Raw genomic sequence first — 15,799 nt, 5'->3', positions numbered from 1 at the left:
GCTTCTCTCACCAGTGCTCTCCTCGCTCAGTCTGTCAGTTTAGGTGGACGGCCATGTCTTGGTAGGTTAGCAGTTGTGGCATACTTCTTCCATTTTTGGATGATGGATTGAACAGTGCTCTTTGAGATGTTCAAAGCTTTGGATAGTTTTTTATAACCTAACCCTGCTTTAAACTTCTCCACAACTTTTTCCCTGACCTGTCTGGTGAGTTCCTTGGTCTTCATGATGCTCTTTGTTGACTAGTGTTCTCTAACAAAGCACTGAGGCCTTCACAGAACAGTTGTATTTATACTGATACTAAATTACACACAGGTGGACTCTATTAACTAATTAGGTGACTTCTGAAGGCAACTGATTGCACTGCATTTTATTTAGGGGTATCAGAGTAGAGGGGGCTGAATACAAATGCACACCACACTTTTCAGATTTTTATTTGCTTACATTTTTGTAAATCATGTATCATTTTCATTCCACTTCACAATTATGTGTTACTTTGTGTTGGTCTATCACATAAAATCTCAATAAAGTTTGTGGTTGTAGAGTGACAAAATGTGAAAAAGTTCAAGGGGTATGAATACTTTTTCAAGGCACTGTATATAGTATATTATGTATAATGTATATAGTACGTTTTGTATATTGTATATAGTATTTAGTGTATTATCTATCTACATTTCTGGCGTCCTGTCCAGGGTGTACCCTGCCTTCGCCCAATGACAGCTGGGATTGGCTCCAGCCCCCCCGTGACCCTAAATACAGGATAAGCGGTAGAAAATGGATGGATGGATGGATCTATCTACATTTAGCCTCATGATGTCATGTGTTATCTCATGTTTTGGTTTGTTCCCATCTACCTTCAAACACTGGTCAAACCTCATGCCCCGAAGCGAGCACTTCGCTCCTCTACTTCAGCTGGCCGGCTGGTACCACCATCGCTGAAATCAAACAAATGTCGCTCAGCAAAGTCCAGACTCTTCTCTGTTCTGGCGCCTCAGTGGTGGAACGAACTCCCGACCAATGTCAGGACAGCTGAGTCATTTGCCATCTTCCGAAAAAGGCTCAAGACTCACCTGTTCAGACTTCACCTCGACTCTGCATAGCATGACCCACTAACAACCCCCCCCCCCCCCCCCAAAAAAAAAGAAAAAACAAAAAAAAACAACAACCCTTAACACTCTGATCGTAGCACTGTTGCTCTTGAAGTTCTACTTTACTCAGATGAGGACCTAACACTTGTTCTATTTTTAGCTCTTACTGCATCGGCAATGATACGTTGTGGTTTCTTTGTTTCCTTCTTTTGACAAATGTACTTATTGTAAGTCGCTTTGGACAAAAGCGTCTGCTAAATGACCTAAATGTAAATGTTACCTAGTTACCAGGTTGGTGTTCAGCTCTCTTCATCTAAAAGAACATGGCTGCTTCAGGACCAGCAACTGCTTCAGGACCAGCATCTGGTTCAGGTCCAGCATCTGGTTCAGGTCCAGCCTCTGCTTCAGGACTAGCATCTGGTTCAGGACCAGCAGCTGGTTCAGGTCCAGCATCTGGTTCAGGTCCAGCAGCTGGTTCAGGTCCAGCAGCTGGTTCAGGACCAGCAGCTGGTTCAGGTCCAGCAGCTGGTTCAGGACTAGGATCTGGTTCAGGTCCAGCAGCTCCTCCTTACTGATGCTGTTATAATCAACAGACCAACACTGTTCATTCATTTACATTTACATTTTACATTTAGGTCATTTAGCAGACGCTTTTGTCCAAAGCGACTAACACATGTATTATCAATTACAATGATCAATATCAATATTCCCTGTATGCAATAATGTGACCCTAACCGTTCACTTATATGGTGCTATGTTTATTATGATATTATGATAAATGGACCTGCATTTAGCACTTTTCTAGACTTTTCGACTACTAAGGTGCTTCACACTACATTCAGTCTATTCAGCTGTTCGCACACATTCACACAATGATGGCAGAGGAGCCGCCTGCACATCAGGATCTAACACATTCACACACATTCACACACATTCACACACCAATGGTCCAGCCTTCAGGGGCAATGTGAGGTTCAGGATCCTGCCCAAGGACACTTCTGGAGGAGCCGGGATTCAAACCACCAATCTTCAATTGGAGGATGACTCTCTTTATGATGCGTCTTGTTATTGAAGTCCATCTCCCGTGTGCTGCTGGAACATGGAAACGTCCCACCGTGGGACAAATCAGGATTATTCATCTTCAATGTGGACGGCTCACTAATATTATTTAACGTTCGAGGTTGGACCGACTTTAAAAAGGAATCCAGGCTTTATATGATCAATTAAGTTATTAACGGTTTGACTTTCACTCCTTTTTGATTTATTATCTGTTCATGTTGATTATGAATATTGTTTAGAAGAACTCGTTGGGTTTTTTATGCTCAAGTAACATTTCATTGTAGTTATTGTTTTGGTTTCATTTTATTAAACTATTTGTAACATGATTGAAATAAATAAATACGAATGGAATTAAATTGTTATCACATTTATCAACACAGATCCAATAACTTTATATCCATATAAACTATAACTATATGAAAGTCTCTGTTTGCATATCGTCTGTTTTCATGAACGTCACTAACGATGTAAACGTTGCTGTCTGTGGGGCGGCGGTGTCTCCTCTCCTCTCCGTGTTTCCTAAAGGAGACATGGAAGGAAGCACTGAAGCTCCCTTCCTTCACCTTAGAGGATTCCACCAGCTCTTATCATGGCGACACTCAGACACTTCTGCTCTTTTATGCCGTGAGGAACCTTCCTCAGAGAAGAAGGGGACGCGGCCCATGTGTCCTCTACTTACTTTGTTGTTTGGTCTGGTTTACCCGGAAACCCGACTGGTTTAGTGGAAGTCTACTGGCAGCTGAAATGAGGACATTCCTGTTCGAGAAGCTGGGTGGAATTTGAATAGTTCAGAGGAACCGCCGGACGCTGATTGGTCGAGAACCACATATTTACAGCGCGCTAGTCTGCCACTCATCAGATCCGAGGCATCCGATTGGCTCTTCCTGAAGAGGGCGGGACCCCCGTCTAGACTATATATCTTTTCTGGTTTCGGGCAATCTGCAAATGATTGCTGGCGTTCGGAGGGAGGCGGGTCGTCGTGTCCGATGTGTCTCCACAGCGCGGACTCGAGCCTTTCTCCTCCGACACAACGCGTCCCGGTGAGATAGCTGAGAGAGGGTCTGGAGGCGGACTGGGCTATGATCAACACCATGGAATGCGCCGTGGACGCGCAGAGCCTGATCTCCATTTCCTTAATGAAGATCCACAACTCCAGGACGCAGAGAGGGGGCATCAAGCTGCACAAGAATCTGCTGGTGTCCTATGTGCTGCGGAACGCCCGGCAGGTCTACATCAAGGAGAAATACGCGGAGATCTACAGGATGCAGCAGTACGAGGAGGTGATGACGGTCTGCAACGAGATCCAGGAGCTCAACCCGCTGGATCTGGACGCGGAGGACGCCGAAGACGAGGAGCGGGCGCGGGCAGCTTGCTGCGGCGAAGAGGCGAGTCTGTGCGGCTCTGCGTGCCACCGAGGCGCGGCGCACGCCCGGACACCGAGCGCGCTTTTCGGCTGCTCTTCCCTCGAGGACGGCAGCAAGGAACCGGATCCGTCCTACTACCGGAGCTGCTGCATGGAGGCTTCCCCCGTGTCGCACTGTGACCAGTTCCCCGCCAGCAGCAGCAGCACGCATTGCAACAAAACCACGGTGCTGGACTTGGACACGCATGTGGTGACCACGGTGGAGAACGGCTACCTCCACCAGGACTGCCGCTGCTGCGACGCGCTCCAGTGCGGCTCGGGCGCGCAGTCCCCGGCCAAGAAGCGGAAGGTGGAGTTCGGCTGCTGCGTGTCCGACGTGGAGGAAGTCACGGACTTTACAGCTGCTCGCAAACGGGCGAAACGCGAGGACTGTTGCTACTCCGGCATAGACTACACGGACACGTCCAACATCTCCAACCTGATCTCCATCTTCGGCTCGGGGTTCTCAGGGCTGCTGAGCAGACAGGCGGACTTGGACCAGATCTGTAGCAAGCAGGTCCTGGCCAGTCTGGGAGCATGGACCCGAGCCATTGTGGCGTTTTGAATCCGCTCTGCTATTTGAAGCACACCGGGCTCAGTTGTAACATGAAGTATTGGAGAGCTGGGTTTCTATTGTTTCTGAGCTCGGTAGCTACACGTCCCTCCGACGACTTCACAACTTTCACGTGTAAAAGTCGTCTGTGCACCTTCAGCTCACGTCCTCTCACACTATCACGTCTCCGTGGCGGCGGGATGTTCCAGAGTGTTCCAGAGGAACCCTTTATAGAGGGAACGCGACCGTCCTGTTCCACATCCTGTCCACCAGAGTCCTCCGTCCCCACACATACATGTGTCAGGTCGGCTGGAACTTCTCCGTCACCAATAAGACATGGCTTCATTCTGAACCGTATGATCCATGTCCCGTTCAGCCTGTACTACAGCCAGCAGTCTCACGGCAGCTTGTGAAATAGACACTTAATACAATTTGGTTTCATGTTCAGGGACACTCGTTTGTGTCTCTCAGCACTGCAACAGTCGATGTTAGAGCACGTGACCTAGTCTTAAATAGTGAGACATTTTAATATTGCTTTTGGAGCATAAAGGAAAACCTATAGATCACGTTTTAATTTGACAAACTGCAGTGAGACTGTAATCCACCTGAAAGACCTGAACACTGATCACTTCATTATCGGCTTGTTCACATTACAAAAACACAGAGAGAATCCAAACTTATGCCTACAAGCACACCTTTTCTTCTTGGAAAACTAGAACATATGCCAGTGTGGTTGATTGGTGTGACATCACTCCCACTTGTTTCTGATTGGAGGATATGGAGGTGTTACAACTGAGCCCGGTCTCCCCTACAAGGTGGAAATGAAACTTTATTTTTGCAGGAGAAAGAAGAAGAGTTATTTAAAACGAGGGTATTGTCTGGGAGACATTGAGTGGCGGATGAACGGATCCACTTCCGTTGCCTTAAATCAAACGCACACCACTGCTCGCTATCCTGATGAAGTACATTCGCAGCATCATGTGAAACACTTGGATGGACTCTGAACGCCTCCTGTCACTTCACCCTGGAACACTTTGGGGCGATGACGACATTTCCTGCTGTGTGATAGTAAACATCTCCTCTTAATCATGGTTGTTGCTCAAAAGTATGTTTCATAACTCCGACATGTCTTGGTTATGTGAGTTTTGCTTTGTTTTGTAAAAAGAGTGATCCTTTTGTTTTAAAAAGGCCGAGTCGTGAATTAGCCATAACCTGAGACTCCACGCGTTAGCTTTATGAGCACTATGTGTACCAAAATAAAGAGAGTATTCAGCCATTCTCTACATATTTTGTTGTTATTCTTGTATTTTTGTGCTTACTAAATTGTATATCACCGGGTAAAACTGTTGCAGAAAATATTTGTTAAGAATTTATAATCTTAATAAAAAATGAAAACCTTATGGTAACCGTTGTGTCTGACTGCAGTTAAATATGATACACATGATGAAAAATACACTTCAATACGTTTATAGATAACCATTTATTTGCTAATAATTCATAAAGGGGACAGCTTTCTCACTGATAAGCTACAGTTTTACATTTGATTAATAGAGAACTTTTTACAGTCATCCATAGAGTCCGCAGTAAAGGTTAAAGGGAACGCTCTCATATTAAATAAGAAGCTACAGCTAGCAGACAATTAGCTTAGCATAAAGACTTAACAGGAATGAACTAGTCTGGATTTGCCCAAATGTACCGAGACCTTCCTCCCCGATGAACGTGTTACATCTTGGTTATTTAATCACAACTTAAGTCTTCAAACCAGAAGTTATGTTCTACATATTTCTATCTAAATATCCAGCTGTTCCTTTAACCAGGCGTTACTGGACCAGATTGTGGTCCAGACTCTCCACTAACTTTTCTCACGGGTTATTTTCTCAATCTGGCAACCTCAAACCTTATTTACCTGATTTAACATTCATAAAGCTATTAGTATTATTAACATATAAACCCATATTAAGTGGGAAAATATGAATGCAATACAACACTGTTCAATATAATGTTAAATTTTTTTGTTTGACTTTAAAAAGGTAGGTTGATTAAAACAAAAAATAAAGAAAATGATTATTGGCATGTCTTCCTATTCATGTTATATATTCGACTACATGACAACTAAGAAACTCCACCAGCTGCAGTTAAAAGTTCCAGAGAACACGAATAAGTGGTCCTTGAGTTATATATTCACCTTTTTCTTGCCTCAAAAATGCTGAAACGTACTCTTCAGCCAACATGATGCAGATAATAAGTCATCAGATATGATCATGCCAAAACATCACAAAAGCCTTGAGTGATGGTTTTGCATAGAAACACTATGATACTTGCATACTGTCACTGTTCCTGTATCTGTATGGATCAGATCATTCATAAATACGTGGAATAAAAAGGCCCATTCTTCATTCTAACAATGCCCTAGCTACATGTGTGTGTGAGCCGACGTCCTCCCATCTCTGCCTGACTGTTATCTCTGCTCTGTGCCACATGGTGGTGTTCTTTAAAATCAATGAATGGAGATATCACTGTGTATGTAGAGCAGAGCCACCGCAGGCTGACCCTCCTCCTCCTCCTCATCTTCCTCCTCTCTTTCATCCTCCTCCTTTCCCTGGCTGCCTCACTTCTCTGTCTCTACACACACACATCACACCCATCGCTGCTGCTCCTCCTGCAGCTCTGTGGGCTGTTTCCAGCTCCCGCTCCCCAGAATAACTTGCAGTCAGTAGGTTGGAATGGAAGCAACGAGGCGATGTGAACGATGCCGATGAAACGGGCTCTAGATGTGACTGTTGACAGCGAGCGTCCGCCTGCCGCGTTCACACTCGTTGCTTCAGGACAGAGACCCCAACAGAACGGAGCCATGAAAGACGCTCAGCCGACGAACGTGGACAATGGTTTTTGTTTCATGGTGCACACACAGCTCCTCCATCTGGCCTGAGAGAGACTCACACCCTGAACACACACACACACACACACACACACACACACACACACACACACACACACACACACATACACACTCAATAAATAAAATCTTTGGTTCCCTGTTTGACATCAGTGATTTTGTAAACATAATATGTAATATTAACAACTCAATGACTGACTATGTGGACCCAATTAAATAGATTCAAACCAGTAGATATTACTTTGTATAAAAATACTGCAAGTCAACTTACTACTTCTTACTTCTTGTTCTTATTTATTATACCCATCAGTCACTCCTCTGAAGGGGGTGACGTGAGGGGGGTGGGGGAGTGTTGTGGGGCTGCTGGGAGGAAGACAACAGAGGGAGGGGGAGAGGTGCAGTCTGAGGGGGGAGGGAGGCATGCTTTGTCGGGAGAGAGGGGGTTGATGCGTTTGCAGAGGGGGTGGGGGCCAAATGTGACAGCAGCCGGGGGGGCTGCAGGGAATAGGTGTTGTGGGAGGGGGAGGCAGAGATCGTACAGGTCAGCCAGGTTGCACAGAGGTCTGTGGAGGGAGGGGGTGGGGGTCTGATGGGGGTGGGGTCAGGCTCACGAGGACTCATCAGAGCACTCTCCCTGTTTATACTAGTTTTGGTTTAACTATGTTGACATTTTTCCTTCCATATTCATTTACACACAAACCATCTCCTACCTGCAGCGGTAGCTACCAGTGATGATGAAATATTATACATTATACAGCCCTGGTCTCTACTGATGCAGGCTTTAAACAGCATTTAGTTTACGATGCCTGACACCCGTGTTAGCTGCTCTGAGACTAAATGCTTACATCACATGCTAACATTTTCAAATAACAATGCTAACATGCTCATCTTTATTAGGTATTTTACCACTATATTAGCATGTTAATGTTTGATAAATATCACTTAATGAACAATACCATAGAAGTGTTCGTTTAAAGTCTTTTGGTTTTCGCCATGGTGCACACAGACGCTGAATAAGACATTCTTAGGACCAAAATGTTTCAGTGAACTTTGAGGAAATAAAAACACACTGTGAGAGGGTTACATTTGTAAGATGAAAACACAGAGAACTCCCAGACTGGACAACGCTGTCATAGCAACAATTCAGCAGGTAAGCCCCGCCCCCTAAATCATCCCCTGCGTTCTGGTCTATTGGACTCTAAATGGACCATAATGTACTAAATGAACATCATGCTGGATTGAAGAAGACTTGAAACTAGAGATTGAGACCATGAACTCATGTTTACAATGTTTACTGAGATAAAACATCAAGAGAGAAGTAGGACCATTTTCTCATAGACTTCTATACAACCAGAGAGGAGTCGCCCCCTGGTGGCCAGCAGAGAGAATAGGACCATTTTCTCATAGACTTCTATACAACCAGAGAGGAGTCGCCCCCTGGTGGCCAGCAGAGTGAAGTAGGACAATTTTCTCATAGACTTCTATACAACAGGAGATTTTACCTTCCCTTTTCAAACATGGAGGTTGTAGCCTGTAAAATACACAAAACAAAGGCTGAGTAGTTTTGTTGTCTAAACCTAACTATGTAATTTAGTCGTCTCAACCTAACTATGTAGTTTTGTTGCCTAAACCTAACTATGTAGTTTTAAACCTAACTATGTAGTTTTGTTGTCTAAACCTTACTATGTAGTTTTGTTGTCTAAACCTTACTATGTAGTTTTGTTGTCTAAACCTAACTATGTAGTTTAGTTGTCTAAACCTAACTATGTAGTTTAGTTGTCTAAACCTAACTATGTAGTTTTGTTGCCTAAACCTCACTATGTAGTTTAGTTGTCTAAACCTAACTATGTAGTTTTGTTGCCTAAACCTCACTATGTAGTTTTGTTGCCTAAACCTCACTATGTAGTTTTGTTGTCTAAACCTTACTATGTAGTTTTGTTGTCTAAACCTAACTATGTAGTTTAGTTGTCTAAACCTAACTATGTAGTTTTGTTGCCTAAACCTCACTATGTAGTTTAGTTGTCTAAACCTAACTATGTAGTTTTGTTGCCTAAACCTCACTATGTAGTTTTGTTGCCTAAACCTCACTATGTAGTTTTTTAACGTGTTCCATTTTGTTCGTTATGTGTGCTTTCATCATTTAGTATCAACCACTTTCAACAAATAATATCATGACATCCATCCAGCTAAAACTATAAGATAATAACAATAACAATAAGAGAGGTGTGTGTGTCACGCTACATTCTATGCCCACCCACTTTGTAGCGGTCCAATCAAATGTGAAGGATTTGATTGAAATCCCTCCTGTAACTGTACACTGCTCAAATATTAAGTTTCACTGGAAAACACTGACAGTACAGAAGATAAAAATGCCCTGACTTCTAGTTCACTGACACTTGAAATAGGCCACGCCTTTTGTGCACAAGAATAGTGCAAAATGAATAAACAGGCCACACCTCATTTGAATATGAATCAGGCAATTGCATATTGAAAACTAGGTTATGTGAATTAGGTCACAGTGTTACTGGCACACTGCATAGAAAATACAGCTATGTCACTTTTAAAATAATAGTTAAGTTCTAGTAAATAAAAACTCAGATGAGGGCGTTTTATTCATTTTCTCAGTCTTTTTGCAATAAAGCGAACAACTGATGGACTGAGCTGATCTGTTGGTGTCTCTCTGGGCAGTAACAGTCCTGCAGAGGTTGAAGCCTGGTAACGGCTCTGCAGCTCAGCTGCCTGGTAGAGAAGGTCCGCCCTCATCACAGGACTGTGCTGCTGCTCTCAGAACAACTCACATCATTTCCATATAGAAACACCATCACCAGTGAATTTACAGACGGTAAATACAGAAGTAGTACTTTTAACAGTCAGTAACCAATAATGACGTACACATAAGTGTGTCGCGCATTTCAAGTATGACGGACGCTGAGATATGTAAGAACCTAAACAAACAGATTTTCTATCATTGATTGGCTAGAATCCATTCATATTCGTCCACATATAAACATGTATTTGTTGTGTAACGTTACACCAGCGAGACATTACTAGATGATCCACTCCGTTATCTGTGATCATGTACAGCTGTTTGAACCACCTGAACGTGTAGTTGTCCTCATGAAAAAAAGGCTTCAATTGTTTTTGAATCCATCCATCGTGATCCTGCAGAACTCTGTAGAACTTGATTCTGTTGGAATAACATTTCTGACATATGGTCATGTAAAGAGCAGATATTTAGATGCTGCTAATAGTTTGAATTCAGTGTTTAAAGCTTCTTACTGGTCTGGATGGCTGTGACAAAACCATTATGACATTATGAGCACCATTATTTATGATTATTTAAATACTTAAACTTTCATGATCAAACCAAAAGTATTATTCATCTTGTGAGTGTTATTATTATTGTTATTATTTACATCTGCTTTACATACAGCGTGTACTTGTATGTAATGATTCTCACAGAATATGTCTCATAGTCTTTTTTTTTAGTGAACGATTGTATCATTTGACCTCTTTTCTTTAAATGAAACCATGTGAGAAGTTCAGAGGGAAAATGAGTGTTTGGCAGAGCTGCAAGAACTCATAGACTTCTGGAACATGTGACTCGAGGCCTCAAGTAAAGACTCACAGGCCAAAACGGTTGGGAACAACTGGTTCAGTTTATACTCATGCATTGTATTTTAGAAGCTTTTTTATTCATTAAAGCCACGTCTGTATAAACAAATACAGTGGAACAAAATAGTGTTTCTTCAGACTTGTGTGTAGAAGTAGAAACAAACAAGAGCAATTACCATAATGTGCACTCTAAATGTAGCTGTTGCTGCAAAAATACAATATTTGCATCTGAAATGTAGCATCAAAAATGACAAAGTCGAGTACTTAGTTACTGCAGTCCACCATGTTGGGTCTGCAGCTGCCTCCCGTTTTAGAGAGCAGACATGTCAGAACGAGTCCACGCAGCTGTTTCATTCCAAACATTCCTCCAACAAATTCAGTCTTTTCCCTCTCAGTTGTACCCAAAGCAGCACACATACATACACACACGCACACACACACACACACACACACACACACACACACACACACACACACACACACACACACACACACACACACACACACACTCTTGTCTTTAATTAGGACTGAGATCAGGCAGCGGTGAAGTCGATGGATTTTATGACGTCATACACATCGGGAGCGTCATCTGATCGGTGATGGCAATTTAGTTTTTTGTAAATTTCCTCGTGATTCTACTGATATGTTTTATGCTATTTGTAACGGAGGGTCACGCAGAGAGGAGTGAAGGCCCTGTTTACTCACACCACCAGCTGGAGCTGGACCTGGAGAGAGCTGCAGAGGCGACATCGGGCTGCACAGCCGGAGCTAAGCAAAGGGCTAATGGGGAGGAAATAGAAATCCTCCATTCCGGCAATCGTTATGGGCAACGTGAGGTCCTTGGGGTATAAGATGGACGAGCTTCGCACACTAAACACAAGGAAAACCGTGAGCTGCAGCATTTAGGGTGTCATGGAGAAATGGCTGCACGCAGACTTCCCAGACTACAGCGTGTCTCTTCCCAGCTCCATGGCTGTGTGGGCGTTATACGGAGTGGGAAGAAGAAGGGTGGAGCGATTTCCCTGGATGTGAATGGAAGTGGGTGCACATGTTAATGTGAAGGAATACTTCTGTGGCCCGGACATTGTACCGCTAGCTGTGGTGCAACATGATTCACTCCACTGTTGCAAGACCTCAAACGCAGTATCTCAATGCTTTTGTAGCATCACTGGGGACTTAAACCATGTCACTCTGGACTAAACACTACCAACATTCACTAGTATTAACTGTTCCACTAGACAATAACACACTGGACCTCCTGTATGCAAATACTCAAGATGCATACTGCCCTTCCCCCACTAGGCAGGCATGATCACAACCTTGTCCTGCTGACACTAAGGGTGCACTCACCGTGCCCAAGCACGACTGAGTCCAAAGTCCAGTTTGTTTGACTAGTGGTAAATGGACCTGCATTTCTGTAGTGCTTATGTTCTTTTGGACTACTCAAGGCGCTTTACACAACACTCAGTCGACATGCACAGCCGCCTGCACATCAGGGGCGAACTCACTCACACACATCTGGAGAAATTCTGGGACAATTTGGGGTTCAGTATCTTGCCTATGGACACTTTAGCATCCAGACTGGAAGAACCAGGATTCGAACAACCGATCTTCTGATTTGAGGACGCTCTACCTCTGAGCCACAGCTGCTTTCTAATAACCATGGCCCTGGCATGGTCAGAAGAGGTACTGTGCTCATGTATGAGCACAAGCACAGGTACACAACATTGACATGCCGTGTAATCATTAGGCTGTTTCTCTCATTATCACTCATATTGCTCAAATCAAATCGCCTCTTGCGTGTTGATGGCTCTGATCTTGTTCCAGGTGACTCTTCAGGACTTGCCTTGCTCTGTGTAGGTATTTGACTGTTGCTGACTTTCTTGCAGCCTTTTCATTTGCATGTGGGACTCCAAAGTATGTTTCGTTGTCCTGGACATCTGCTGTTGCCTCCTGGTGATCCAACCCCTTCTGCAGTGATCATCTTGCCTCTCTTGGATACCATCCAACCTCATTTATCTCTCCTGAATGACATTCTAATGTTGCTGCTGTAGATCCTGGTGATGTGGATCAGTGAGTCACGCTCATTCCTGGCATTCAGTTTGGATGACATACCCATGTGGAGGTGGTGGCTGATGGTTAGTCCACTTTGGAACCGGTATCCATAGCCATTCTTAGTGATAATCTGGCCAAGGGGATTCAGGCGGATGCAGAACATCAGCATCTCCTTGGTAAATAATGCACTTCATGGTTACTTGTGCAATTAGCTTTGAGTTGGCCTCTCGAGTTGTTTTTCACATCCCCGTTGAGTTCTTGTCATAATGTCCTATGTATGTGGTCCACTTCTTCAGAGGCAGGTTATTGGCCAGTAGTTTGAAGGAATTGCTCCCATCTATCAGCAGCTGCTGCATTTGTGCTGCAAGACATTCATGGAGTGCAGTTAGTTTCTTTAGCCAGTAGGTGTGGATCATAACAAGGCCTGGTGCTGTTCAGCTCTTCATACATGCCATCACCAAGTGGCTGCATAGTGTACAGGAACATCTGTGCGTCGTGCTGTGAGTATTATGTGCTGGATGTCCCAATGTCAAAATGGAAGACACCTCCAAAGGTGGAAGAGAATGACCAAGCTAAGTTCCCGTGGGACTTCCAGATCCAGACTGATAAACTGAAGGCTAACCAACTGGACATCATGGTGGCGGATGCCATCAAGGGCTTAAAGAGAAGATAGAAAAGATGTGGAGATTAAAGGCATCAAAGGAAACAAAAATCTAAAACACAACTCTGCCCACACCAGTTCATCTTTCCCAGAATGAGGGAATAAATTACTTTCATAGAATGTTTCTTTATAAAAGAAAAATAGATATTTATATAACTGTACACCTAATCTATACAGCATGAAGACATGGACAGGGGAATTAACTTGATATTGACTGTACATACATTGTTTTAGTGCTGAGAGACAAAAAGGGAAAAAGGACAAGTCATGTCCCTAAACATGTAACCAATAGATTTCATTTCTGTATGTATTTTACAGGCTGCCGTGAGACTGTCAGACTTGCATGGTGAGGTGAGAGGATTGGCTGATCACACCAGTAAACTGTCTCAGTGAGCATCTCTTCTGACGACGTCTCCTTCTGAAGGACACGCCTTCACAGGCTGCGTCTTACAATAGAGGCTCCGTCTGAAATGGGACACAGCTGCTGTTCCAGCCGACAATGTTTCCCTCCGTCTCCGTTGGACTGCTTCGTTCCAGCTCTCTCTGTACGGAAGGGGAATTCCAGCCCTTATGAGGGCTTGTGAGTTAAAAAAGGACTGTTGTATGATGATATGGAATTGGAAATTTGACATGAATCGGACTTCCCCTTCTCCTGGTAATCAAGTCTGTTTAAAAAAAAACATGAAGGAGTAAAGTATCCCGACTCATGCAATATTCAACACTTTCTTTCCTCGTCCCAGAATCCATCTGCCTCACTGCTGGGTTCATCTCTGGGTCACAAACAAGACACGGTCTAGTATAATAAAACAATGCAAGAACCTCACACACAATTATACAGGAATATAGAATTTGTGGGAATTCCCAATTTTCTCAAATCATCTCCCATGTAAACATGAAATTCAGGAGCATAAAGCACAAATGTGACCTGAAATCATGAGATTAATTCATGATTTAATACGTAATTAAAATAAAATATATCAAAAAAACAAACTTGTTCAAAAATTAATATTCCATTCACCATATTATTATCATCAAGGCTGCCAGTTTACAGAGAGATCTTTTAGATTGTAGTTGTTTATCAGCCTCAGCATCCTAAAGTCCAATAAACCAGAAGTCAGCGTGTCTTTATCTTCTATACTGTCAGTATTCCCCAGTCAAACCCAATATTTGAGCCGTGTTACAGGTGGGATTTAAAGGACCATACATGTTGTTACATGTCATCGTCCATTGTCATCAGCCACCTCGCTTACATAAATTGCTTTATTTTTTACAGTTTGTTTTTATTTTGTCCATATTCAATAAACATTCCCAAATCTACTTGAAAATGTTTGTCACGGTTCGTTAAAACTCACCTCGTCGTTAAAAGTCTCCTTCTAGCTCAAATTCCAGTTCTAAATTCAGTTCTTGTAAGGAACTACTTTTCCAAGCGTAATAACATTCGGCTCAACGGCTCTCTTGGCTCTGTTGTGATTGACAGCTCAGAGGGCAGAACCGAAGTATAAAGGAGGTCAACGATTGGCTGAAAGTTACACCGTGTACTTGTGTGAGTTTCAGGCTCGTACTGATACGACTCAACAGTCCTCATAAATGAACGATGTCCAACTTCTCCCAGTACGTCTTCCTCATATTCATACTGGGAGTGTTGGGAAGTTGTTCTCTCATCAGGGAACGTTGATCGTATCTCATACAAGCTTGTTTATCTCACCACTTCCTGGTTACAAAGTCCAATCAGAGCCAGCCAGAGAACAGTTGGCCAATAAGATGCAGCCGAGGGATCATGTGTTCCTTGTGCAGGACGTAAAAAGAGAGTGAGCCTGTTATTGAGGTCGGCGTACGCCGGAATGAGACTCTCTTGAACTTGATATTACCGGCTAGCTCCACCTGCGTCACTTAGGTAAACTGGAAGCACCCGACATTAAAACAAGTGAACCCAGAACCTTCTAGCTTCAGACGCAGACGGGATCTGATATCAAATCACCTTTGGGTCCCATGCTCAAAACTGCACAAATTTGAATGGCTTTAATGAGAATACAGTATGTTTCAATAAAATAAACAACGCAGTGATTTTCACAAGGTTGATTACCGTCTCCTTGAGTGATTTTACACCGTTTCAACATGAATGTCAGTGAACGGAGGTTAAAACAGGGAGGCAGAGCTACTAAAGTACACACTGATATACTGATGATGAGGAGTCACAACTAGACTGGGATGGTCCTTTAAAGGGGGTCAGAACTGGACTGGGATGGTCCTTTAAAGGGGGTCAGAACTAGACTGGGATGGTCCATTAAGACAATTTGACTGGCCGACAAAAAATTGGTTGTGCTTCAAATGCAGCGTGATATGGAGCTGCAAAGCACTGTGGATCTAACACACCTTCCTTAACGTTAAAAGATTGATCGATTGATAGATGATGTCATATTATTACTGAAATTGGTTGGTACTAGCTGATGCAAGCTCATATTAATTCATATTT

General features: G+C 43.4%; 1 protein-coding gene across 1 annotated transcript; it reads left to right on the top strand.

The window, feature by feature from the left end:
• The first annotated feature begins 3,087 nt into the window (after positions 1-3,087).
• ier5l (immediate early response 5-like) lies at positions 3,088-5,493 on the top strand. The gene has a single exon (XM_084035480.1). It carries the CDS (start codon positions 3,224-3,226, stop codon positions 4,109-4,111), a length of 888 nt encoding a protein of 295 aa, XP_083891606.1. The 5' UTR covers positions 3,088-3,223; the 3' UTR covers positions 4,112-5,493.
• The last annotated feature ends 10,306 nt before the right edge of the window (positions 5,494-15,799 follow it).

Source organism: Eutrigla gurnardus (assembly GCF_963514095.1).
Source record: "Eutrigla gurnardus genome assembly, chromosome: 19".
NCBI classification, from domain to species: Eukaryota; Metazoa; Chordata; class Actinopteri; order Perciformes; family Triglidae; genus Eutrigla; species Eutrigla gurnardus.
This window is presented reverse-complemented; position numbering and strand designations above follow the sequence as displayed.

Coding starts and splice junctions, on each gene's coding strand:
- ier5l (XM_084035480.1), top strand. CDS start 3,224: ATGATCAACACCATGGAATGCGCCGTGGACGCGCAGAGCCTGATCTCC.